General features: G+C 42.5%; 4 protein-coding genes and 1 non-coding gene across 6 annotated transcripts; 3 read left to right on the forward strand and 2 right to left on the reverse strand.

Moving 5' to 3' along the window:
- The first annotated feature begins 4,476 nt into the window (after positions 1–4,476).
- Positions 4,477–7,117, forward strand: LOC127756902 (uncharacterized). The gene has a single exon (XM_052282286.1). The coding sequence runs from the start codon at positions 4,534–4,536 to the stop codon at positions 7,012–7,014; it is 2,481 nt and encodes an 826-aa protein (XP_052138246.1). The 5' UTR covers positions 4,477–4,533; the 3' UTR covers positions 7,015–7,117.
- A 1,170-nt stretch (positions 7,118–8,287) lies between these two features.
- TRNAL-UAA (transfer RNA leucine (anticodon UAA)) lies at positions 8,288–8,370 on the reverse strand. The gene has a single exon. It is a non-coding gene; the product is annotated as a tRNA-Leu (tRNA).
- A 113-nt stretch (positions 8,371–8,483) lies between these two features.
- Positions 8,484–13,391, forward strand: LOC127757117 (AP-5 complex subunit mu). 2 transcript variants are annotated; one of them, XM_052282552.1, is made up of 9 exons: positions 8,484–8,631; positions 8,767–8,892; positions 9,216–9,524; positions 9,679–9,962; positions 10,072–10,967; positions 11,248–11,304; positions 11,955–12,002; positions 12,711–12,821; positions 12,921–13,391. In XM_052282552.1, the coding sequence occupies exons 1-8, from the start codon at positions 8,561–8,563 to the stop codon at positions 12,783–12,785; spliced, it is 1,866 nt and encodes a 621-aa protein (XP_052138512.1). In that variant the 5' UTR covers positions 8,484–8,560; the 3' UTR covers positions 12,786–12,821; positions 12,921–13,391. The 2 variants fall into 2 exon arrangements, with proteins under 2 accessions (XP_052138512.1, XP_052138511.1); XM_052282551.1 differs by having other exon boundaries at positions 12,711–13,391.
- Positions 13,392–13,934: 543 nt separating this feature from the next.
- Positions 13,935–18,739, forward strand: LOC127757118 (glutathione synthetase, chloroplastic-like). Its single transcript, XM_052282553.1, has 12 exons — positions 13,935–14,244; positions 14,928–15,097; positions 15,267–15,342; positions 15,434–15,564; positions 16,241–16,363; positions 16,451–16,530; positions 16,873–16,954; positions 17,073–17,142; positions 17,410–17,531; positions 17,711–17,850; positions 18,081–18,273; positions 18,362–18,739. The coding sequence occupies exons 1-12, from the start codon at positions 14,122–14,124 to the stop codon at positions 18,495–18,497; spliced, it is 1,446 nt and encodes a 481-aa protein (XP_052138513.1). The 5' UTR covers positions 13,935–14,121; the 3' UTR covers positions 18,498–18,739.
- A 3,825-nt stretch (positions 18,740–22,564) lies between these two features.
- LOC127756357 (uncharacterized) lies at positions 22,565–25,092 on the reverse strand. Its single transcript, XM_052281714.1, has 2 exons — positions 24,357–25,092; positions 22,565–23,160 (listed from the first exon to the last, which is right to left on the reverse strand). Exons 1-2 carry the CDS (start codon positions 24,776–24,778, stop codon positions 22,746–22,748), a joined length of 837 nt encoding a protein of 278 aa, XP_052137674.1. The 5' UTR covers positions 24,779–25,092; the 3' UTR covers positions 22,565–22,745.
- Between the last annotated feature and the right edge of the window lie 585 nt (positions 25,093–25,677).

The raw sequence follows: 25,677 nt of genomic DNA on the forward strand, positions 1-25,677 counted from the left end.
ATAACCATTTAGTCCATCATAGGATTTATGGTCATATATGTATGTTTTTCTCTTTGTCAAAAATAGTTTTGATAACAAATAAACAATCAAGTAGCATGCGCAATAAACTACTCATGATATATTTTTTTATAGTTGAGGAATTCCAACTTATCAGACATAATTTGATGAATGTATGTCATGCACTCTATTGATGTGACTATGAATTATACTTCAATCAATTAGTTATTATAAATAAGTTTGGGAAAATAGATTCATTCTCTAAATTAATTAGTAAAGGTATCTTATGTGATTATGAAGAATAGGCGTTGAAAAATACGAGATGCAAAATTATATATATTTGTCAAAATATAACCAACGATATGGTCCTTTGGAGATTTTATTGTGGTAGTATTTTAAAAAACACTTTATTCAGGTAAGAAAATAACATATAGTACAAATAGAAATAAAAAAAAACTCCATTATTCCATTATTGTTTTATTATCGTGGCACATATTGTTCTCATAAATTCATGTTATTATCATAAATTTAGGGTTGTATGGTTTCATGTAATATGTCAAAACCAGATATTAACTAAAACACGTTTAAAATAGAGTGAAGATCTATTTTAAAAATATAATCTACATGTAAACATTTATAATAAAAAAAGTTAAGCAACATTAAATAAGTGCCCGCGCATATGCGCGGGCTACCTTCCTAGTTACTATTTAAATCTTTCACCATTAAAATCTCTAATTTTACTAGGTGCATGCATTCTATTGTATTAAGGTAATCCAAACTATAAGGTAATAATAATTATTTCTTGTTCTTTGGGATAAGGGTGGATGTGCCTTATATTTTAGAATGGAGGGAGTATGTGCTTATTAGCTAATTCTAAAACCCAATGCTACAAACCACCCAACCACGGAAGATCACTCAACAAGATATTTAACCAAATCTGCCAACCAATGAAACTGCTTAAGACGTGTGCCAAACAATAGATAAAGAAGTAGTAGAATTTTACAACTTAAGACGTGTGCCTTTGATGATACTCTGACCTCTCATGTTAACGCAGTAGTATAGTAGGTGTATAATTTTATAATGCGTTTAAATAGGCAAATACTATGTCTGAAGGCAGTCCCAACCCATAGTGTCCATAAGCAGTGTCTATGGTGCCATGTCAATAAGACATCACAATAGAAACTACACTATACAACTCATGGTTTCTTAAAGTGGACCATTAATAAATACATCATCTCTCTTCTCTACCAATCATATTTATTCTTCATCTATTATGAATATACTATTATCTCCCAATGCAAAACTTGATAGTGTCTAGTGCATAGGTTCTCGTGTTGAAGCTGTGTCTTGCATGAGACCCAGTTTCTTCCTCTCTTCACTCTCTCTCTTAATTAATATAGTGCCACATAAGCTAAAAATCCTATATGGCAATATAGTTAATGTCATAGACACCATTATAGATGAAGATTTGGGACTGCTCTGATATATAGGAAAATTAAAGGAGTGCAATTTCCCTCGTCATTACTCTTGTGATCTAAGATATAGTGGGTCCCACTCCTTGGAGATGCAAAGGTAGCCTAGAAAGTTCCAGTATGTTCCATAGGAAAAAAAAAGGACGGACATTGCTTGTTCCAGTGAACCAATAGAAGATTTTGCTGGCCCATGCCAATATCTCCCTTTCTGTGGCCTCTGCAACCATAGGATGCATGCATGCTTAGGCAGCTCCCTAATAATAGATCGCTTCCAAGACCAGGCATCCAGGCTATCTGCTTGCCCACAAGCAAGCAAGTAGGCACAAGTCTCCAAAGAACATGGTTCGGCAAAGACTAGATTCGGGCACTTGGTCGGTGTGAAGATTTTGCTTCCGCAGAAACCGGTGCAAACACCGGTGCCAATATGAAATTGATACTCCTATGTTCTTTACCAAATTTCTGTTTTAGGTGTGTGCTCACGTGTGTTCGGCTCTGGGATATAAACCATGTACGTCAGCTATAGCTATTTACGTCACAGAGAAATTGAACGTGCAATGTTAGGGTATGTACAAATGTTTAGTCTAATATAAGCTCTCTATACTAATTAATATCATTAGAGACTATCCTCCTACAATAGTAGAGACTATAAGATTTCTAAACCATTAATACACTAAATATTTTTTTTATTATACTTCTTTCCTTTTCTCCACCTTCATGCAACAAAGTTTAAATATTTTTTTATTATACTTCTTTCCTTTTCTCTACCCTCATACAACAAAGTTTCCGTAAAAAAAATGCTAAGAGTTGACTCTAAGCCGCTGTCATGCGTAGCAACGATGTTTCTCATTTTTTTCCTCTCTTTCTTCCACGTCACCAAATTTACTTGTATGACAACAAAAGAGCCCGTTATTAGACACCATTGTATATGCCCTTATAGGTACGAAAGTAATATGTATCCTCTCCGTATCAAATATAATATAAGGATTTTTAAGTTGTTTAACAAATAGTAAGGTTAAAGCAAAAGTTTTATTATTTAATTAGCCACTTCAGTTGTAAAACTTTGAGTTTTGAATTGGTTATGTTCCTATCTAGTAAGTGCCTAATTAATTAGCTTTGAAATAATTGAAATGATAGATAGGAACTATAGGAATCGCTGCAAGAATGCTTATATTATGGCGTAGAATTTAAATCCTAGAAATTCTTGCATTGTATATATTTTTGTAACAGAGGAAGTACTGGTTAATTACCATTGGTATATACATGTATTTAGCTAGGTAAAGCAAGTTTCCGTAATTAATCTTCTCAAATAGATCATCATCTGACAATGCAAGGGCGTCGGATCTGACTGGATATATTACGCCAAGCTAGTGTGTTGTGCTCTCTCGGAAGAAAAATATATATATATAAACAGGGTGAAAGTTTCATGTGTATTATTCATTGTTTAGCTCGATCGTACATTAAGTAAGCGTGCAAGCAAGAGATTAGCTTCTAAGTACTCCCGTAGAATGTATGTTTCATAATAAATTTTACAGCTTGCTAGCAACGGATGTGTACGTACGACTGTACGTACATTATATAGCTAGACATCATGCATCACCCTAATTAAGGGATTATGATGACGTGTATCAGGGATTAGTATACGAGGAGAGAAATTGAACTACATATATGTTTCAGGTTGAACCATTCATTTTACGATATAAACACATGTTGCTAATACATGGCTGTACATATAGGAAATATTAAAGCACAATTAATCCATGAATGGTTTAATTGGCACGCATGTTGTCAGTTACTTGTCGACAGGATCTCAACCCCCTAAAATGCAAATGCATGATCCAGCTTTTGACTTTGCTCGGTATAGTCATCCATACAAAAGTTAAATGAACTTAGGCTGTGTTCTTTCCAGGGAGATAGGGGAGATTGAGTCCCGTTTTCCGCGCGCACGCTTTTTTAACTACTAAACGGTGTGTTTTTTGCAAAAAATTTCTATAGGAAAGTTGCTTTAAAAAATTATATTAATCTATTTTTGAAATTTAAAATAGTTAATATTCAATTAATCATGAGCTAATGGCTCACCTCGTTTTGCGTATGTTCCCCATCTCCTCAATCCCCTTCCCCTCGAACACTCCCTTACAAAAGGACCATTATATATGTGTTAATTTTTTTTATATATGTGTTAATGTGTACACACTGCAGAATATATCAACGTTTTAGCTATCCAACTCAGGAGAATTTGGAATCTATTCCAAATCAATAATTTCGAATTACAACTCACAACATTAGCCACCTTTAGCTCACTGTATATACATGAGAAACCGATCGAAAATATAAATCATCAGCACTAGGATATTATAATCTCTATCTAGAATTCCTCGATCTCTAATACAATATTATAAATTAGATCACCTATCAGAATCATGATGAAATATCCCATCTTAAATTACCCATCTTTCAAACGATACTTCTATACTCTAACTTTGTGCAGTTTGTACATTAACATGTTAACCCCACCTTAGAATGACCCATATATCAGTGGCATAACTGTAAACCGCACAAAGTTAGAAAAACCTCGTCTCTTGAAATGAGATAATTCCATGATTTTGGATTGCACTTGATGAAAATTTTAAGCAACTCATCCACTGGTTAATCACAGCAATTAACCAAGCTGGACATCACTCCAAGCAAAGCAATGCAAGCAACCGTGCGTAGCCACACTCTCTCATCCATCCAGCCGTCCGTCCCCCTCCACTCGCTTCTCCTTGCTTACACACCACCCCATCCTCCCTCCCCACCGTCGGATCCACCCCGTCGCGAGATCTCATCCGTCCATCTCTCTCCCTCCCTTGCCTTCCGGACAACTGCATGCTTCCCCCGCGATCTCACGTACGCAACCTTCTCCCCCATCCATGGCGATCCAAGCTAGCTCGAGCTCGCGCGCGTAGCCGCCTAGGTATATATACCCTAGCTAGCTACGTACACCTGCTCTCACACAGTCGATCACACTGATTTTGGTTGATTACATTTTGAATTCGTGGTTGAGATCGAGTTCTTGGAGAGGAGATCGATGGACAACCATGGCGGCGGCGGAGGAGGAGAGGGGGACGGGGCGGTGCGAGTGAATATTGAAGCACAGGCGAGTGATCCGGCGGGGGTGGTGGTGGGGATGGCGACGCCGTTCGAGCCGCAGCTGTCGGACGACTCGCCGCCGAGGTCGAGCATGCAGAGCGTCGCCGAGGTCGTCGACGACGGCGAGCGCGACGCGGCGGCGGCGGGAGGAGTAGACGAGGGGGTGGCGGTTGCGGCGGTGGGGCCGGAGCGGAGGCTGACGATGCTGGCGCTGCGGCTGGCGATCCTGGAGAAGGCGGCGAGCGGGCTGGGCGCGCTCGGCTTCATCTGGGCCACCGTCGTGCTCCTCGGCGGCTTCGCCATCACGCTCGGGAGGGTGGACTTCTGGTCGGTCACCGTCATCCTCCTCGTCGAGGGCGCCCGCATCTTCAGCCGCAGCCACGAGCTGGAGTGGCAGCACCAGGCCACGTGGTCGCTCGCCGCCGCCGGCCGCTCCAGCTTCCGCCTCGTCGCCCGCTCCTTCCGCTTCGTGTTCCACCTCGACGACGGCGGCAAGGCCGCCGCCGACGCCGGCGGCGGCGGCGGTGGCGCCCCGAGGATGGCGCGACGGCGATGGCGGATCAGCTGGAGCTTCCTGTCGCGGCACGTCGGGAGGGTGTTCTACTGGCTGCAGCTGGCGTCGGCGGCGGCGTGCGTCGCGGTGTCGGCGGTGCGGCTCGCCGGGCAGGACTTCGGCGAGGCGGAGGACGCGCGGACCAACCGGAGGTCGGCGCTGGACATCTTCTACGGGCTCGCGCTGGCGGAGGCGCTGCTGTTCTTGATGGAGAAGGCGATGTGGGAGTGGGAGGTGAGCTACGGGCGCCTCCTCCAGCGCGTCGCCGGCGAGTGCCACCTCGCCGGCGAGCCCGGGCTAGTCGCCGTCCGCCGCTTCTTCTACGACGCCTACTCCCGGTGCGTCGACGGGAGCATCTTCGACGGCCTCCGGATGGACCTCGTCTCCTTCGCCGAGGAGCTCCTCGTCGGGGGCTCCCACGACGAGCAGCGCATCGGCGTCGGGATCCTCGTCAACGTCGCGGCGAACCCGCGGCTCGGGGAGGCCGCGCTGCGGCGCGTCGGCACGTCGGCGGCGGTGGTGGACCGGCTGGTGGAGATGCTCACCTGGAGCGGCGGGGCCGCCGAGGCCGCCGCCAGGGCGTCCGCCGCGCTCGTCGTGTCCAAGCTCGCCAGCAAGAAGCGGAACGCGCTCCGCGTCGCCGGCGTCCCCGGCGCCATCGAGTCGGTGTCGTCGCTGCTCTACGCCGCCGGCGACGAGGAGTGCAACCTCCTCGGCCTCCTCATCATCAAGAAGCTGGCGCGCGACCACGACAACTGCAGCAAGATCGGCAACGCGCGCGGCCTCCTCGACAAGATCATCGACTTCTCCGCCATCGGCGGCGGCGCCGTGATCACGCCGTCGCGCGCCAAGGCCGTGAAGCGGTCGCTGCAGGTGGTGAAGATGCTCGCGGAGACGACGGGGAGCACCGGGAAGCTGCTCCGGCGGGAGGTCGCCGAGATCGTGTTCACGGTGAGCAACATCCGCGCCGTGCTCCAGCACGGCGCCGGCCACCTCGAGCTGCAGCGGCTCGGCGCCGAGGTGCTCACCCGCCTCGCCATGGACGCCGACGCGCGCGAGAAGATCGGCGGCACCGGCGGCGTCGTCTCCCTCCTCCTCGCCATGTTCCTCCAGCCCTCCATCACCGACGAGGGCGACGCCGCGCGCGTCGAGGCCGGCGAGGCGCTCGCCATGCTCGCCCTCGACAGCCGCCGCAACTGCGACCGCATACTCCGCGCCGGCGGCGGCGCCACCACCACCACCACCACCACCACCAACGGCGCCGCCACCGTCGCCCGCCTCGTCGACGCGCTCACCGACGACGCGGCCGGCATCGGCGCGGCCCGGATCCTGACCAACCTCTGCGCGTACGCCGGCGGCGAGTGGTTCTCCGACCTCCACCTCGTCACCTCCGGCGCCGCCACGGCGCTGCGCAACGTGATGACCACCAAGAAGTCCAAGCTGCTCGAGGTCTCCCTGGGTCTCGTCGCCCAGATGGCGCGGTTCATGGGCCCGCACGAGCTGTCCCACCACCTCGCCGGCGCCGGCGTCGCCGGCGGCGAGGAGGAGCTGGTCGGAAGGCTGGTCGCCGTGCTGGCGAGGTACGGCTCCCCGTCGATCCGGGTGCCGCGGATCCGGCGGTTCGCCGTGGAGCTCGCCGTCGCGATGATGACGGAGGGGAGGCGGCGGCGCGGCGCGGTGGCGGTGATGATGGCGGCGGCCGGGATGGGGCCGGTGCTGCGGCGCGTGGCGGAGACCACGTCGGAGCTCGAGTGCTTCCACGTCTTCTCCGGCAGCGCCGGGCTGAGCCGCCACGCCGTCTCCCTCTCCGCCCTCGTCGACACCGCGCTCGAGCTCATGGGGGCACGTGGCACCGACGACCAATAGAAAACCGCCACGTCAGCATCTCGCATGTCTTCTTTTCCAACACAAGAAAAAGAAAATCACACGGGTTAATTTGATTAAATTAATTAATTAATTGTTATACGATTCTTTTGAGCATTGTAATACAAGGATCACACAATGATTGGGGTTATCAATGAGAAAGATCGAATTTCAGTGATTTAATTAAATTTCTTAATGCATTTTGTACATGGATGCTTAATGGGAAGGAGTTGCAAGACGTGCAAGGAACAGGAAGGACTGCAACGCACACGACGCATGTTTGTCACTTTTAAGTATTTTTGAGATGGGGACATTTTTGGTCGTGTGGAGTTGATGGATTTTGCTTGAATTTGTGGGAACTTTTTCCCTGCAAAACACACAAAAAGAAATTATGTGTTTGTGTCGTGCCACGCGCACTGTGCAGTACTCTTCGTTCTTAGCAAGAGCCCAGAGCACGTATGTATGCCGCATGATGGCGTACGTGTGTGCACGTATGCAAAATTATGTTGCAAACTTGCAAGTGCACTGTTGTTTTCCTTTTCCTTTGGAATTATTGAGGCCTTAAAAAATATTTTTCAAACTGCCAAGTGGATAGTTATGTTAAATTGTGTGAGATCATGAGGCTTCGTAATTGCTGTCATACTGCAAAAATTATTTGGAGAGTAGTTTTTTTTTTACTAAAATCAGGTACCAAAATCAAATTTAGAAAAGGAGAGCACATGGTAAATCAGTTTGAAAAGGCTAGTGACAAGTATGTCAGATATCAGAATCAAAATTTACACAAATAGAATACATGAGAAATCAAAATATAATTTGAAAAGTTCAAAAGATTAGAAATAAAATTGAGTTCAAAAAAATAATTTGAAAAAATTCAAAATGTTAGAAATAAAATTGAATTCAAAAAGTTCAAAAATATCACACAAAGAGAGTATATGAGGAAATCAGAATCAAAATTTACACAAATAGAGTACACGAGAAATAAAAATATAGTTTTAAAAAGTTCAAAATATTAGAAATAAAATCGAGTTCAAAAATATTAATTTGAAAAAGTTCAAAAGATTAGAAATAAAAATGAGTTCAAAGAGTTCAAAAATATTACACAAAGAGAGTATATGAAGTATTTTTTTAATAAAATAAAAATACAATTTGAAAAATTTCAAAATACTAGAAATAAAATTGAGTTCAAAAATATTAATTTGAACAATTTCAAAAGATTAGAATAAAATTGAGTTCAAACAATTCAAATGAAAAAGTTCAAAAGATTAAAAATATTATATGCTGGCTGTGGGGTTCGAACCCACGCGCACTTCAGTGCAGAAGATCTTAAGTCTTCCCCCTTAACCACTCGGGCAAACCAGCTAGTTGAGTTTTTTCTTCCTCCAGCTTTTATATGAAGTTTTCACTTGATAACGCGGGTAGTACTGAATACGTAATCTTAGCCTGAAGGCGTATTTGCTCTGCCTATCGTTTTCTTCCCCACTGGCCGTCTCTCCCCGCACCACCATACGCGCACGACCGCCGCGGCGGCAGCCAATCTCCGGCGAGGGCCATGTCCGGCGGCGGATGCAGCGTCCGGGCGATCTGGATCCTCACGCCGCACGACGCCGTCGCCTTCTCCAGGTGCAGCTTCGAGTCCTCCCTGCTCAAACCCTTGTGGGGAAGAGAGCGAAAAAAAAATTCGAGCATCTCGCGGCAAGATTTGGTCCTTTCTGATCCCAATAGCTAACGTTTTTTTCCTTCCCCTTCTTGTGGTAGGCGATTTGCGGTGGTGGAGAAGCGGTGGCGGGTCGAGTGGGAGGCGGAGGGCGGGGCGAGGGCGGAGATGATGCCGCTGCCGGCTGACTACGAGGTCGCCGCCGCCTTCGCCGAACGCCGGAGAAGGTTTTGCCTCCTTTTTTTTCTCTCTCTCACTCCCTTGGATTGTGCTTTGGTGAATTGATCTGGATATTACTAAGTTAATCCATGCGTGGAAGTGGATTTAGGCGTTAGGATTTGATATTAGTGGTTGTAGGAATTATATATAAGCCATACAACAATGTTAAGTGAACAAACCCCATCTGAAGCTTCGCAGTTGAATAATATATCGAGCGCAACAAACTTGACATGCTGCCTGTACTGTTATAGTTCATGTTGTTGACTAGTGATGATTTAGAAACTCATGTTAGGAACAGTGGTGATACGCTCTTGAATATGGCATTGTGCAGGGAAGGCACGGCGCGTGGTTCTGGAATCCGTACGAGCATGTCATCTGCTGGGTCGGATTCGTGGGTTGATGATCCGATCACTCGCCACATTATATCACTCCATATTGATAAAGAGGAAGGAGAGGGGTTTATGCTGTGGCCTGTGGTTCTTCAGAAGCGGGGTAGCTATTATATCCTTGTGTTGCCTTTGGTGGATCCTCAATCATTTAAAGCATATGAAAGCCTCTTGAAAAGGTCGGACTGCGGGAGTTCTGCCAAGGAGAAGGGCAATCTTTCTTCCATTCTGCTCAACCTTCCATGCATAACAGGGTAATGTAAGTTTGCCTACCTATCATGTTGTCTGAGTCTCACCATCTTTCCGAGATTACATGGAAATGTTTTTGTCAGTGCTATACTGCTAAAGTCATCAACCAATTTATGGGAGTTCATGGCTTGCACTCTTACACTTCATTTTCCATGGCAGGGCATTAATGGTTGCACATGTTATTGGGGACATAATTACTGGTGATACCGCTGAGCCTGAGGTGATCGTTAGTACTGGCCCCTCTGTTGGTGGGCTGTTAGATTCATTGACAGGAAGTATAGGTATTTCTGCTCGACCAAAACCTATTGCTGCACCTGTCGCAGCCCCGACCGCATCAATTTCCTCACCTGTTGGTGCTCCTCAGTCGGAGTCTCTGAAAGGTGGTATGAGGCCTTTTGACAAGGATTTACTACGGAACTTCATCCTTGGTGCGATGCCTTTTGGTTAGTATCAACATAGCCTTCTATCATGGAGCTAACATACTATGCTCATCAATTTCTTTTTGGATCTGTTTATGCATTTGCCAACTTAGCTAGCAATAAAATTTGACAGGAACACCTCAGGATCTTAATTATGCCAATGTTACTTCGGTAAGAACAACTGGGTTTTCCGCTGATCCTCTACCTACAGACCAGAAGCAGCCTGCCTGGAAACCTTATCTGTACAAAGGGAGACAAAGGACTCTCTTCTCAAGCCTAGAGACTTTAAATGCTGCACTATATGACCGTGATGATGTGCAAGATTTCCTTTCGGTTTCTGGACAAGTGACATGTAGGGCTGAGCTAGAAGGTTTACCTGATGTTTCTTTGCCATTGTCTGGGTTAAAAGCTGCTCGTGTGGAGGTTTCATCGTTCCATCACTGTGTGCAAGCTTCAGAGCCTACCAATGATAAGCAAACTCTAATATTTCAACCACCACTAGGAAATTTTGTTTTGATGCACTATCAAGCTTCATGCAACATGGACCCACCTGTTAAAGGTTTCTACCAGTTGTCTATGGTGTCTGAGAATGAAGGTGCTTTTCTATTTAAGCTGAGATTGATGGAGGGTTACAAATCTCCCTTTCTTATGGAATTTTGCATGGTTACAATGCCGTTTCCTCGAAGACGAGTTGCATCATATGATGGAAATCCATCTGTTGGGACAGTTTCAATGACAGAACATTCAATTGAATGGAGAATCGTTTCAAGCGGTCGGGGCCTCAGTGGAAGGAGCATTGAGGCTACCTTCTCTGGTACTGTTAGATTCCATCCTATAACAATCCAGCGAGTAAATTCATCATTTCGATCAGTTCCAAGCACTGCATTTGTTGAAGATAGTGATAGTGAACAAGACAATACTAAGAATGGTGCCAATTTGGATGACTACCTCATGGAAAAAATGAATAAGGACCTTCAAGCAGTTAACTTGGAAGAGCCATTGTCCTGGCAAGCTTATAATTATGCTAAGGTCAGTCTATGCCAAACCAGGATATTTACTGGCACATGCAAATCTATCTTATCATTTTTTTTCCCCAAATATCAGATCACTAGGGTCCATATCTGGTCATACCTTATTGACATGCTTAATGACTAATGGCCATATTGCTTTCACTTTAGCGCATTATTTTGATAGTTCATATATGATCCTGTACGAAGTCTGTCAGTATCAGTACAGCATACTCCTGTACTTTGATTCTTGTTTAGGATTCTTTCCTTACTTTTTAATTGGTTATGAAACATTTTGCCAGGTTTCTTTTAAGATTGTTGGGGGCACCCTTTCTGGTCTAACAATTGATCCAAAATCTGTAAGTTATTCATTAATTTTCTTGTTCCATTCTGATGGTTTATGCTTTGACCTCAATTAATCAGTTGAATAGTTATGCATTACCATCCCATGGTTGATCATTTGATCTGCAAATCTGATGCACAAACTATGTCGATATTGAGTGACTGATGTTTAGTGTTTTCATTGGGTGAAGAAAAATGTCAGACAAATATTACCAATTTACCATGTCACTGTCACACAGGGTGCATTCAGTCCCTTCCCATTGAAAAACTCAGTAGCTAGGTTGAGATGTTGTGGTGCTTGCTCGAGTTTTACCTATTGTGTTATCAGTTATGAAAAGGCAGAATATTTGTCCATGTGTCCATGGATTTAGGAAGCATACCAGGCTGATGGTATGTTGGTAACCTCTGGTGCCAACAATTATGCTAATGTTTCATTACTTCCCTGCTTAAAGAGGATTACTCTAAAATTTCTCCTTCCAATGTCTTGAACTCTTGATCACTATTCTTGAATTCTTCTTTTGTCACTGTGGTGATTTGGACATTTGGTATAAAGTTAATTGCATTGGCTGTGTTAAAAGGAACTCCTATTCTTTATTCAAATATGGACCATGATCATAAATTTGTACTATCCTTTTTTGCTACTTTAAAGTTTAACGGCCTTCTGCAGGTAACCATTTATCCTTCTGTCAAAGCCCCAGTTGAATACTCAATGCAGGTGATCCTTTGATCTCATTAACTATAACTTTTGTTCTTTTAAATATTCCATCCACTAGCAAGGTAGTTGCTTTTACAACATTCCAAAGTACCTAGTACCTGGTATTGTGCACGGTTAAATAGATGACCCTGTTTTATTAGTACTTGCAAATGATGCACACTTCGATCTGCGATATGAAGCAGTTTCCCAGCTTCTTTACAAAATCAGTTGTTTATAAAGGGAATGTCTCCATTTTGATCAAGGAGAAGGTGGTTTTTCAAACTTAATTTGAAGAACAATCTGATAACAGCTGAAAGCAACATGACAATGAGAGATCATCTTGCCTCTGTGAACATTAGTTACTGTAGAAAAGGCACAAAAATCGCTTCAACTTGGTCTGCTCGTTCTCTAAATGATAATTAATGCTTAATCTCCTGCTCCTGCTGCACATCTGTATTCTGTACCCTTGATACTGGTTTAATGGATTCTTCTTCTGAAGGAAGTAGCTTGATCTATGCAGCCTGATATTCATGACGTGATTAATAACTAATGGGCAATACCAACACGAAAAATCTGACTCATTAATAAAATGCTTGCCTCCTGTCCAAATATAAACTTGCCCTTGGATTTGCTTATATTTCATAGTAATCTGTTGTGACTTCCAGCGTTGGGATGGAATAAGATAGTATTTAATTTTGATAACTAAATTGTTGACACTTTCTTGTACAGGCTTCATCTGGAGATTACATACTCTGGAACACTTTAGGAAAATGTCCTTCTGCTGCTTTGCCTAAATTATTATGAATACCGATGGATGTTCATCACCGGACATATTCATGGGTGCGTGTTCTTTGCCGTACAGAACCTACAGTATGGTTCCCCAATTGATCTCTACTCACATCACCAGACCTATGCTCAAAGTTTTTGAATTTTGTTCAGGAGTTATTGTTTCAAGGGAAAAAAAAGAACCCAACAATTCTGGATATATCTATGTCAGACTCTGGTATTCTAAACTTGAGTTCATGATTGGGTGCAATACCGTTTTCGAGAAAAAAATTGATTGGGTGCAATATTGAAGCCATGACCTTATTGGGCAATAAAATTCCATTTCGTAGGATTACTAGCAGCATGTTGAGATAACTTCCATGTCAGGAAATATGGTACTATATCAGCAAGAAAAAACCAACTCATTGTCCACAAACATGAGACTTGGCATGATAAATCTGTATGATTACTGGTGATTGAGCCCAAACAGGTCCCAATTTTCTGGGCCTCCTTCTCTAGGTTGTTAGATAGAGATGTTTCATCTTTATTTATTTTGTCAGTCCTTGACAGAGGAATGTCATGTTGAAGGTCCATTGAACCGAGACATTTTCTTTTGCTAATGTCATGCATGATGCCGTTGAGATAGATGATGTAATATTCGGATTGCATTGAAAGGAATAACATGACCGGCCAAAAAAAAAAGGAACATAGGGCAACATTTTCCTCAAAAAGACAGAAAATTTAGGTGCAATTTTGCATTTTTGTCTCTAACGTCAACAGATAAAAATATTCCCTTACTCAGTGCTAATTCCAGAAATGGGTGATGGAGAAAAAAATCGAGGCAATGTAAATATTATGTGCCAAATGTTCCAAATAGGTCATGAATTCATTTATATTTTATTTCAACTTCTATACAAGTACACAACACTTAAAATATATTTAGACTGAGTTTAGTTTCAAACTTTTTCTTCAAACTTCCAATTTTTCAATTACATCAAAATTTTCCTACACACACAAACTTCCAATTTTTCCATCATATCGTTCCAATTTCAATCAAACTTATAATTTTGACATGAAGTAAACACACCCTTAAACAAAAGTTGATTCCAAACTGACTTTTTTTTGCTGTGCTAAATTTATTCGAGTTGGAGGCGCACTCACAGAAAAGCTGAACCTGACCCTTCAACTTTCGCGCAGCCCCCTCCACTTTCCTCGAAATTGCAACTCCCATCTCAACTATAAACTTCGGTTCGACAGTTCGACACTCGACAATCTCGCAGAGAGAGTGAAGCTGAGATTGCAATTTGCAAATATCCCCTCGAGAAATCATAATTTGTTTTTCACTCCCTAATCCCCCTCCAGTCCACCGCCCGCGATGAGCGCCGCCGCGGAGGGGAGGCCGCCGGCAGCGGCGGCGGCGGCGGCGGGTGAGATGGTGCGGGAGGCCACCGCGTGGTGCGCGCTGCACGGGCTCGTCGTCGGCGACCGCGCCGACCCGGTAACGCCTCTTCTCCTCCTAATTTGGTTTCACAAATCGCAAGCGCCTCCCTCTCGCCTCCATGGAGAGGTTGGGATCTGTTCTTGGATCGGCTAAGGATAGTTTTACCAAGATCGAGCTATAGGTTGTGACTCGTGATTCTTTCACGGTTTGAGTAGTTACTGGTGAAGTATACATGAGTAGCAGTGTAGCACTGTGAGTGGCTGAGAGTTTACTAATAATTTTGTTTCATCGCACCTCTTGATTACTGATAATTTCCTATACAGATGATGTAGGAAACACAGAAATATATGTCTGCAATTTTGTTTCCGAAAGAGCAACCATAATTGTCGGGAAAAGTACATGAGATGTTATAAAATTCTCTTTGATTCAGCTATCTGGAAAAACCACTACTTTGTTTATAGTACCCAATTTCTTGGGTAAAACCACTACTTTGTTTCTTGGATTTTTTAGGTTACTTTGTTTTGGTTTAGGTAGCGCATTCCTGCATTTCACTCTTGGTTTGGCTGTGCTTAATGTCTTTTGGCAGAATGGTAGTACTAGATACAGAAAACATGGTTGCCTCAGAATCAACTGTTGAGTAATATAGTGAAATTTTGTGGTAAACCTTCATGCGATGAACTGAATTGAGGTGTTTGAAAAGCATTTGTCCTGATTATAACATTGTCATTGATCTCTTTCAGCGATCTGGAACAGTCCCCGGTGTTGGTTTGGTTCATGCTCCTTTCTCTCTGCTCCCAACGCATCTTCCAGAATCTCATTGGAGGCAGGCGTGCGAGTTGGCTCCTATTTTTAACGAGCTTGTGGATCGTGTTAGCTTGGACGGGGACTTCTTGCAAGATTCTTTGTCTAAGTAAGTGTCTTTGCGATTAGTTTCTTCATATTTTCATTCACGTTTCTGCTTGAAAGTTCAAATGGAATGTCTAGTTTTGAGTACAAGTTGACCACCCATGCAAAAACTCTGAACATCTAAGGAACCACTGCACTTGCAATTATTGATATTGGATCAACTGCTATTTCAGAACAAAGCAAGTTGACGATTTCACTTCTAGGCTGTTAGAGATTCATAGGAAGATGATGGAAATAAATAAGGAGGAGGTGCTTCACCTGAGCTAGTTACATTAATATTATTATTATTCCATTTTTTGGTATTGTCCTTGTAATCTGATGCTAATAATTGCTATATCAGAATATCCGGTTGGGGTTGCATCGGTCAGACTATATGCTTGATTCAGAGACCAATTCTCTTCTTCAAATAGAGCTCAACACTATTTCAGCATCTTTCCCTGGGCTTGGTTCCTTAGTAAGTGAGCTTCACAGGTAAAATCTAACAATCAATATCTTTAGTAGAGCTATACTGCTATGTTTTAATGTGCTGGCATTCTACATGTTATGAGAACTCTGCCTTGAGATAAAATGGAAGGTGGCATGCACATGGTTTCTATGTTTGAATATATGTTTTCAATGCTGTTTAAAAAAGAATGCCACATTGTACTTTCACTGTTAAAAAATGGCTTAATATATATTTAAATACAGATGTTTAGGAACTTCTAACTAGATTTACACATTGCAGAGCTGTATTCCTTTTTCTGTGCACCTGATATTTAAATATGCTCCAGTATTCAAAATGAATGTCCTGTGTCCTCATTAGTTGACTAGGTATTGCAGCCATACCACTGATATTGGTATGCAATATCAAATTTGTAATTGTAATGAGATTATATGTAAGATATATATAATGCATCTTCTGCATCCCTCTCTAGTACTCAACTTTCTTAAGAAGGTACAGCACTAAAGATTTCCTTCAAGTGCTGTAGTGCTCCAACTTCCATGCCAGTGAAAGAAAATTGAGGAACTTTCTCCCTAGTTTCTTTCATAAAGTAGGAGTAACTTTCATTTGTTACCTCTGAATATTTTCTCCCTATCAATGTGCAGCATTACCATTGGGTCATCAATATGATGAATACCAACCGAGTGTTCACTAATTGCCATGCAGGACCTTAATTGATCAGTATGGACACTTATTTTGTCTAGACTCCAAGAGGGTTCCTGGAAATGAGGCAAGCAGTCAATTTGCTAAAGCATTGGCCAGAGCATGGAATGAATTTAATGTTGACAGGTTTGGTATGCTCTACATGGATCATGCATATTATATAGTTATTATCACTGAGCATTAACTGACATTATCTTTTCACAAATTGCTCAGTGCTGTAATTATGATGATTGTTCAGCCCGAAGAAAGAAATATGTATGACCAGTACTGGCTCGCCAAACATTTGAAGGAATCATATCCTTTTATGCTCTTTTTATCTTCTACCTGGTACTTTTTCTAGTATGCAGAAACTTAATTGGACTACCGTACTTTCTTGCTTTCCTGTAAATAACCTAGAGCCCACTTCCTGCTGTCCTTTTGTTTTTGCATTATAACTAAAGTTTAGTACCCACTATACTTGCTTGTCTCCAATATGGTGCCCAAGAACTTGCTTTGCAGTTTGTCTGCTAGGCTCACTAAAATGTTTGATACTCTTTGGGCATTGTTTCAAGGGTTTGGCAAGCATTTGTTTTCTAAAATTTTATATTCTATTAGAGGTCCAAACATAAAATTTACACTCCCTTAACAATTCATTACACATGGCATAACGACTATCAGGAAAACTTTGTCAGAGGTAGAGGCTGAAGGCCACGTTCTCCCAGATGGAACACTTGTCATGTGCGTATCCATATGTGTAAAAATGATGGCTTACTGATTTTTTACTTACCATATGAAGGATTTCTGTAACCTTGCAGTGTGTTCATTAATTATTATTTTTTTGTTTTGAAAAATGCAGAGATGGCAAAACAGTTTCTGTGGTGTACTTCAGAGCTGGCTATACACCAAATGATTATCCTTCAGAAGCAGTATGTGCATAACACAATTATTTGATGTTTTAATAAAATGCATTATTTGATGTTCCTCCTAATAAAAATCAGTTGCCTGGAAAAAGAAGAATTTTGTTTGACCTAGTATTTGTTGTTTACATGTCTAAATGCTTCTATATTCTTCCAAAATTGTTGATGTAGTTTTCTGTTTTGTAAACAGGGTCAAACAGTGAAAGAAAAAATATATTTGCATGTTATGTTGGTTTTATTATCCGATGGCGATGACAAGTTTCTTCTATGTTGTAGGAATGGGCTGCAAGGCTATTGCTGGAACAATCATCTGCTGTAAAGTGCCCTTCGATATCATACCATTTAGTGGGGACCAAGAAGATTCAACAAGAATTAGCAAGACCTAAGGTTCTTGAAAGGTGATTTGATTTTTCAGTACCAAATGATAAAATGCACCTGAATTTGCTGTCATATGAAGATACATAATTTCATATCCATCCGTATACTGTTAATACTATGCATGGATCAATTAGCATTCTTTGGTACAGATCAAAAGTGTCATGTTCTTTTTCCTAACCATTATCTATTCCTTCTATAGGTTTCTTGAAAACAAGGAGGAAATCACAAAGATCCGTAAATGCTTTGCAGGACTATGGAGCTTGGATGATGAAGAGATTGTGAAATCCGCAATCCAAAAACCCGAGTTGTTTGTCTTGAAGCCCCAACGTGAAGGCGGAGGTTAGTTTCTACAATAATGTCACCATTTTTTCAATCCATTTGCTATAATTTGTGTAGATAGTGTTTCCTTTGTATGACCTTATCTATACTGTACTGTAAATATCAATGATCAATGGATGATGACCCTAAGCAGTCTTTCTCCAAAAACATAACTATTATTTTTTCTTACTAGTTGGTCTTTCTCCAAATCCTACACTACCTTTCTCAATAATTACGCTATTTATATGCAGGGAACAACATATACGGTATTGATGTACGAGAGACTTTGATCAGACTCCAGAAGGAAGGAGGGGATGCGCTTGCAGCCTACATACTGATGCAAAGAATCTTCCCAAAAGCCTCTCTCTCTAATCTGGTTCGTGGTGGTGTTTGCCATGAGGCCCTCACAATATCTGAGCTTGGAATTTATGGTGCTTACTTGCGGTAAGATTCCCAATCTCACATACTTGCGGTAAGATCAATGCTTTGATCTGACTAACTAAGAGTTCACTACTCTTATCTCTAATCCCAGGAACAATGATAAGGTGGTTATGAATGAACAGAGTGGTTACTTGATGCGGACAAAAGTTTCATCGTCAGATGAAGGTGGCGTTGCTGCAGGATTTGCTGTTTTGGATAGTTTGTACTTAACCGACAAGGCGATGTAGACATGATTGTTGAACATTTTCTCAGATTTAGCCTGCTCATTTCTGATGGACAATAAATTCCAAAACAAGAAACATTGTATCGTGTTTCAAGTGTACTATATGCTTGAAGCTGAGGAGCATTATAGGCTTATAGCTTCTCATCTGATTATTTCCTTGGGACGTTATGATAATTATCCCTATTTATGCTCCCGATTTGTAATTTTGTACTACAAGGTGGTGTCTTCAGTTGGCAGTTTACTTTAGATGTGGTGTTTGCAGTTTTTGAATGGCAATCCCAGTGATGTTCTGCTGTCTATATTACATATTAGTTTTCTTTGTAAAGACTGCTGCTTAAATAGGCACTTGTTTCCTCCGTCCCATAAAAAAAAATCTAATCTAAACTACGAATCAAGACACGTGCGTGTCTTGATTTGTATTTAGAATTGAACTTTTGGGACAGAGGTTGGGACAAAATGGACTGCTTACATGGTATAATCGGCCGTTTAAGCAGCGTAAGGTTGAGGCACCACCGCACTAGTTTCTTATATGTGGCATTATAGAACTTCTTTCTAACACTGTATCTAATTTATATAAAAAAATTATGAACTACTACTGTTTGTGTGATAATTTCCTACTCAGGAAGTCAGGATTTTTTGAACATTAATGCATAAAATAAACAATTGGGAGACTTCTCTAGTAGGATTTTGCATTTTTGGTACACTTCAGGGGAAATGTGCTAACGCTGGGAGGGGGCTGAGGGGCCAAAAACCAATTATAAGAAAATTTACCAGGGGTCTTTTTGTGAAAAGGATAGATGTGGCCTTGTTCGGTTCCTTGGGATTTAATCCCCAAGTGAAATATATCCAGGAAGGGATTGAGTGAATCCCTCCCATGTCACTCAATCCCTATGGGGGTTGGAATCCCTTGCTCTCTCCTATTCCCTCTTTTAAACCCCATGTTCGTTTTAGCTAGGGATTTTAGCTATTAAAATATGATAAATCCCGTGGTTGCTCCTCTGAGTAGACCTGCTTTTGTTCTATCAGTCGGCTGTAATCAGACCTGAATTACGTCAAAGCTTTCGTTTACAATGGCTGTAACGAGCAGCTAATCTGAGCAGCGCGCTTCAAAGCTTGCCGGGACAGTATTGCAGATTAGAAGCACAGGAAAACAGTGATGGGTACAAAGAAAAAAAAGATGTCCACAGTATCAAATATCACACATTTCACTGTGTGGGAGAACTCAGTTTAAACACATTCTTAGTAACTCAGATAAATCACAAACTAAACAGGTTTATGAGTGGAATGAGCTGAGCAGCAGGAGACACTATAATGATGCCCTGACTTTCATCATGCTGTCTGAAGCAATAAATCTTTAGGAACCTCAGAAAATTGCTACCATCAAATAAATTATCTGGAATATCCCTACAAGTTGATTTCAAGGAACCTACAAAGCACAATGAGTAAACATCAGCTTTCCTATCTCATAAACAGATAAAAGGAAACAAAACTTGAGATGATTGAATTCTCAGAAGATGCAGAAATCATGTATAACAGATGGGAAACTATTCTAATCCCTCGAGGGGATGTTTCCTCGTTTGCTCAAAAACCATCTAAACGGTTATGAAAAATTCTGGAAAAATTTGACAACATTCATACAATACATATATACAACTTTACAAAATCTTAAGTCCAAACTCAACTCACACGTAGAGATATAAAAAAGACAAATTCAGCGTATGAATAGTAGCGTACTGTTTATATCTAAATTTGTCTTTTTTTGTTTCTCGATGTGTAGATCGAATTTGAACATGAATTTTGGTGGACTAGTAGGTATCATTATACTCTACACTGTCAATTTTTTTCAGAATTTTTCACAACTATTTGCATCGAATTTAGAAGAAAAAGGTATACGAGGGGATATCCCCTCGAGGGATTAGAATCCACTCCCTATAACAGATAGATATATGGCCAATGCAGAAAAGACTTCAACATGAGTTCTCAAAAAATCTAGAACCATAAAACATACATATCTATCATACAGTACCAATTTTGGTCTTCAGGTAGAACTAGTTCTTGGTGAATCAAAGACAAGGAAATCAATTGAAGGGTACAATATATAACTTGCACCTATTGTTGCTAGGATGAAGTATATGGTGCTTTCCTTTCTTTTGGACTAAAAATAGATAAAATTGTACATCCTAAAAACAGTAACACTAGATGTATTTGGATACAACTAGCAGCACACTAAATTGGTTCAAACACCGTGACATTCTGAAGTTTGAGCAAGAGCTAGCTATAGATAAACACAGAGGATCCTAATCCAGTACAAATCTAATTGATTAATCAAATATATATCACAATAAACTAATGACTAATAAAAAACAACTCTTATTAGCACTTCAGTGCTCCTGCTGATTGGCCCTGGACAGGTATATGTATGCTAGTTTCACTTTGATACTATTAAGCTTCATGTCTTTCTTGACACCTTATTACCAGCAAATAAAAAAGAAAATCTCTGCACTGCAAGTCTGCAACTATATCTATATGACTCTGAATTTCTTCAGATTTTGCAATCGTGAGAAGAATAAGGTTCGAACCCTGCAACTTTGGAAAGTCCTCTGTACTGCACCTGCAACTACATGACTCTGAATTCCTTCAGATTTCGCAAACCCGCAACTGCAACTACATCTACATGACTCTAAATTTCATCAGGGTTTTGGCAAGTCTTGCAGAGATGCGATGGTGACTTTCTGAATCTTTATCTCGCAAGGCTGTCGGGGTGTACAGCGCTGAGGGAGCTGCACCTGGCGGAGAACAAGATCAGCGACGTGGAGGGGCTGCACCGGCTGCTGAAGCCGACGTGGAGGGTGCCGACACTTTGAAGGCTACGGGCCAAGAACCAAAAACCCTCTCCTCCTCCTCCTCTCCTCTCCTCTCCTCTCCTCTCCTCTCCGGCATCCAAGAACCCTCCCGTGTCCCGGCCATGCCGCCGCCGGATCCAGAGCTGAACAAGCGGTCGGCGTCGGCGTCGGCGCCGGAGCACGACCAGACGGCCGGCCCCTACGGCACGGTGCGTGCGACGACGTGAAAGGGAGAAGAGAAGGAAACCCTAACCCTAAATTTGAAAGAGGAGGGGAGAGGGGATAAAGGAAGCGTTCTCACCGGAGAGAAGGTGGCGGCCGGAGGAGAGAGCCGTGCCATCGCCGTCGCCTCCGGGTCGCGCCACGCGCCGCCTCCGCCGTCGCGTCCGTGTCTTCGTTGCGCCGCCGCGAGGAATTTTTCTGCTCCTCTCGAGTAGATGATTTTTTCCCAGGCCTACAGAACAGGGAAACCCGTGGTGGGCCGGACTAAAATTTGTTGGGGCTTAACCAAACACATAATTTCGCATGGGCCGGGTTTATTTCCTCGCCGGGGTGATCCACGGGGATTGGGCCCCGATCCCGGCCGTTCCCGGCCCAACCGAACAAGGCCTCACGGGCTTAACCCCAGAGGTAACCCGCCCTTCTCCCCTTGAGCCGCGCGGTTCGCTTCGCAGATCGAGATCCTTCCACAACCGCCGCTCCCGGCCGGCGCCGCCGCCGCCGCCACCGCCGGCCGATCCCTCCGCTCCCGCACCGCGCGTTGCTGCCGGGGACCATCGTCACCTTCTTCCACCAGATCGGTCCCGAGGACGCCAGCCGTGACCTCCCCTCCCCGGCCTTCCTCCCCGGCGGCGATTCGGTGAGTTTCTAGGCGAATGCCACGCGAAAATCCCCCCTCCCTCCCTGTCTAGATTTCTCCTACGTTCTAGGGAATGTTCGGATCGAGTTCATATCAGGGAGTATGTGGATCAAGGTCGTCACCTGTTTCGATTGTATTGTTCTAACCCAAACGCCGGTTAGGATTAAAGTTTAATTTGTACGTAACCTGACTACAAATTTCACGATTAGGATTTTCCCGATCTATAATATGTGCTACCTGCATAGGGCATCACTACTTAGTCCAGTAGAGTAGCCTCACCTTGAACAAATCTGACCTCTAGTGCTGCTGTCATCTTACTGTGTAACTAGTCAAGTTCAACTGCATCCAGTGGCGGAGCCAGGACTCAAACCCTGTGGGGTCAAGGCTGATACATAACAATGGCTTCAAGTAACATAGTGAAAATAATTACTAAATCAGAGTTCATTTCTATGGTTACAGAGCTCCTTTTTACGGGTTTTCATCCCTTGATATCGGTTCATGATGGTATCAGTAGTGATATTTTGAAACACATCACTTTCAACATAGGCAATCATGCAATGATATAAGTATCGGCTATTCTATTGCGCAAATCAGACTTGATATACTTCATAGCAGAAAAAGCTCTCTCGACTGATGCTGTGGCGACGGGTAGAATTAATACCAGCTTCAATAACAAAAACACCAAATGATAAGAAGTGTGTTTCTTTTTTTCAACTAATTTCTTGCACAGATCAGCAAGCCCTTTCAGATTGCAGAATCTTGAATCATCACGAATATTCTCAACAAAATTTTCAAGTTGGCAACCAAGCTCTTCAATCTTGTGTTCACTGTCAAAATCATCAGGATACAATCGAGCCATTTCTAGTATTTTGTCCTTGTCAAAGTTAAGAGAATGAATCAGCAGGATCCAAACAAGCCACACCAAGTAGTAACACAGTGCTGCTCTCACTAAAACGGTCATTAAGCTCAACACGTAATAGGTCAATAACAGCGTAAATGACACTCTGGTAGTAATCCTCATTTGATATGCCATCAACTTGAGCTTTCCGCTTTGATTTTGATCCCCGAGGAACATGCATGTCATCCATGTCAGGAAGTTCAATATCATGCTGGATGCAAAAGTCAATAACCTTATTGAACATACCTTCCCAACCATCATTTCTCAGGTCTTGTAGTCTTCTCTTAGTTGTGCCCAGATATAAAATAGCTTTCACAATATCTTGGTCCTTTTTTTTGCAAGGGTATGTTCAAATCATTAGTTATTCCAAGTATAACCTTCATTAAGTGCAGCATAAAAGAAAAATCAAATGTCTGTATGGCATCCAACACCCCTTTTGCCTTAAGCCTATCAACAGCTTTAGAGCCATTGTGTGCAATGTCATCAATAACTTCAACTACCGAAGGAAACATAACAATCATATTCAGCAGGGAATTAAAATGAGAGCCCCATCTAGTATCACCAGCTCTTTTAAGGCCAAGTTCTTGATTCAGACCACGTCCTGTTTCAAGTTCACCCAATTGCAATGCCTCTTCAACTATCTTTGCTTGTTTTTCCTGAAGCATATCCCTGTTCTTGAATGAACCTCCAATAGTGGCCAATATAACATTAAGCCACTCAAAAAGAAACACAACATCTTCATGATTTTTGGCAACTGCAACTAGTGTCAATTGGAGTTGATGAGCAAAACAATGTATGCTATGAGCAGATCTAGAATCTTGCATGATTAAAGTTTTCAAACCATTTAGATGCCCTTGCATATTACTTGCTCCGTCATAACCTTGGCCACGGATTCGAGAGGGACTAAGTGAATTATTTCCAAGAACAAACTGAACAACTTCCTTTAGCGCAATAGCAGTTGTTTGAGTAACATGAGCAAGCCCGATAAGCCGCTCCACCAGAAACCCCCTTCTATCAACATATCGTATAACAAGAGCCATTTATTCCTTGTGTGATACATCACGGGACTCATCAACCAATATAGCAAAGTACTCATCTCCAAGACCTTCTATGATAGCTTTAAGTGTTTCCTCAGCACAAGCTCTCACGATATCTCTTTGGATTTCAGGAGCAACCAATTTGAAGTTCTTGGGAGCATTTTTAAGAACAACAGCACCCACTTCTGTAGAGCATTCTGCATACCATTAATAAAAAGTAAGGAAATTTCCCTTCCTCTTAGAAGATTCACTTTCATCATGACCTCTAAATGGCAAACCCAAAGTCAGAAGCAATCTTGCAATATCAATGGATGCTATTAAACTAATCATGTACTCCATCTTACCTTTCTTTTCTTGCTTAACAATATTAGATCGAATAGACTGTTGTTGGTTCATGAGATCATCACATCTCTTCACATTCTGATTATGAACACTAGAAGGGCCACCAATATGAATTTTGAACCTATCGAATTTCCAAGTTCTAAACCCCTGAGTTGAAAATGCATCTCCTCCACCATGCCCTAGAGTTTCATTTTTAAACAAATAGCAACAAAGACAGTATGATGCATCTTCTACTATACTGTACTCCAACCAATTACCAAATGTCTTAAACCAATCTGGATTAAAACGACGCATACACCCACTCATATCTTTTTGGGGAACTTATGATCTGGAGTCTGAAATGGACCTCTTTGGAGGTAAGCTCTTCTCACCTCGTCACAAACATTCACATTATACTGTGAAATTGGCTTTCTTAGTGCAAGATCTGCTGGAAGATTAGACAAATCAACTTTATCTTCTGTAAATGGTGCCATATCCACTGCATTTATGTTCTCCAAATCAGCTTCATCTTGCATTTCTTCTCCTTCCTCTTCATTTATAGGTGAATCTTGAGAAGTTGAGGTTTTTGATTTTGCTTGAGGGATTAGAATTAGTCTGACTACCATTTCAAATTCAATTCTATGCAGGCATTAGGCAGCTCATTTCAATTGATGGCCACCTACAGAATGGACTTGGACCAGGCAGGGCATCTAAACCACCATAAAAAAGGTGCAAACAAGTCCTTTGTACATCTGTTTTTTGAAAGCCACATAGTAGTTGTTGATTTATTTATTTTATGTGTGTTAGCATAATCCTTGCTACTGTAGGTTCCTTAGCTAGTAAGAATGTACAGCTGCTTAACAGCTGGTAGTAGTAGTAAATTTAGACTTTACTTTAGCTGTAAACAGCAAGATGAATAGTATGTCGGTTACTGTAGCATACTGTAGCACCGACTTAAAGTCCTATAAAAGGACATGTACCCCTCTTGAGTTAGTAAGCTTTTCAGCTCATTTTCAGTTTCAGTTTCAGCTAGACTATTGAGTGTAGTTCAGAAGTGATCCTACCGACAATTGGTATCAGAGCTCAGGTTAAAGAAGTGTGAGAAAGAGATGGAGGGAGTACCAGCTGCTGGAGCCAATGCTTCCAGGTCGCCACAACACCGAGGCCGCCGTCACTCGTTATCGCCAACACCACGGCGAGGACGAGGTCGAGGCGCTGCTGTTCGA

This window comes from Oryza glaberrima, chromosome 12 (assembly GCF_000147395.1).
Source record: "Oryza glaberrima chromosome 12, OglaRS2, whole genome shotgun sequence".
In the NCBI taxonomy this organism is placed as follows: Eukaryota; Viridiplantae; Streptophyta; class Magnoliopsida; order Poales; family Poaceae; genus Oryza; species Oryza glaberrima.

Bases quoted from the DNA above. Each gene is read 5' to 3' on its own strand.
- LOC127756902 (XM_052282286.1), top strand. From the start codon at position 4,534: ATGGACAACCATGGCGGCGGCGGAGGAGGAGAGGGGGACGGGGCGGTG.
- LOC127757117 (XM_052282551.1), top strand. From the start codon at position 8,561: ATGTCCGGCGGCGGATGCAGCGTCCGGGCGATCTGGATCCTCACGCCG. The intron at 9,525-9,678 runs GTAATGTAAGTT...TTTCCATGGCAG, and splicing joins AACCTTCCATGCATAACAGG to GGCATTAATGGTTGCACATG. The intron at 12,003-12,710 runs GTGATCCTTTGA...TTTCTTGTACAG, and splicing joins CAGTTGAATACTCAATGCAG to GCTTCATCTGGAGATTACAT.
- LOC127757118 (XM_052282553.1), top strand. From the start codon at position 14,122: ATGAGCGCCGCCGCGGAGGGGAGGCCGCCGGCAGCGGCGGCGGCGGCG. The intron at 16,364-16,450 runs GTTTGGTATGCT...CAAATTGCTCAG, and splicing joins AATGAATTTAATGTTGACAG to TGCTGTAATTATGATGATTG. The intron at 17,532-17,710 runs GTGATTTGATTT...TTCCTTCTATAG, and splicing joins AGACCTAAGGTTCTTGAAAG to GTTTCTTGAAAACAAGGAGG.
- LOC127756357 (XM_052281714.1), bottom strand. From the start codon at position 24,778: ATGAGTGGGTGTATGCGTCGTTTTAATCCAGATTGGTTTAAGACATTT. The intron at 23,161-24,356 runs TTTCCTTACTTT...TTACGTGTTGAG, and splicing joins TCTTCTAAGAGGAAGGGAAA to CTTAATGACCGTTTTAGTGA.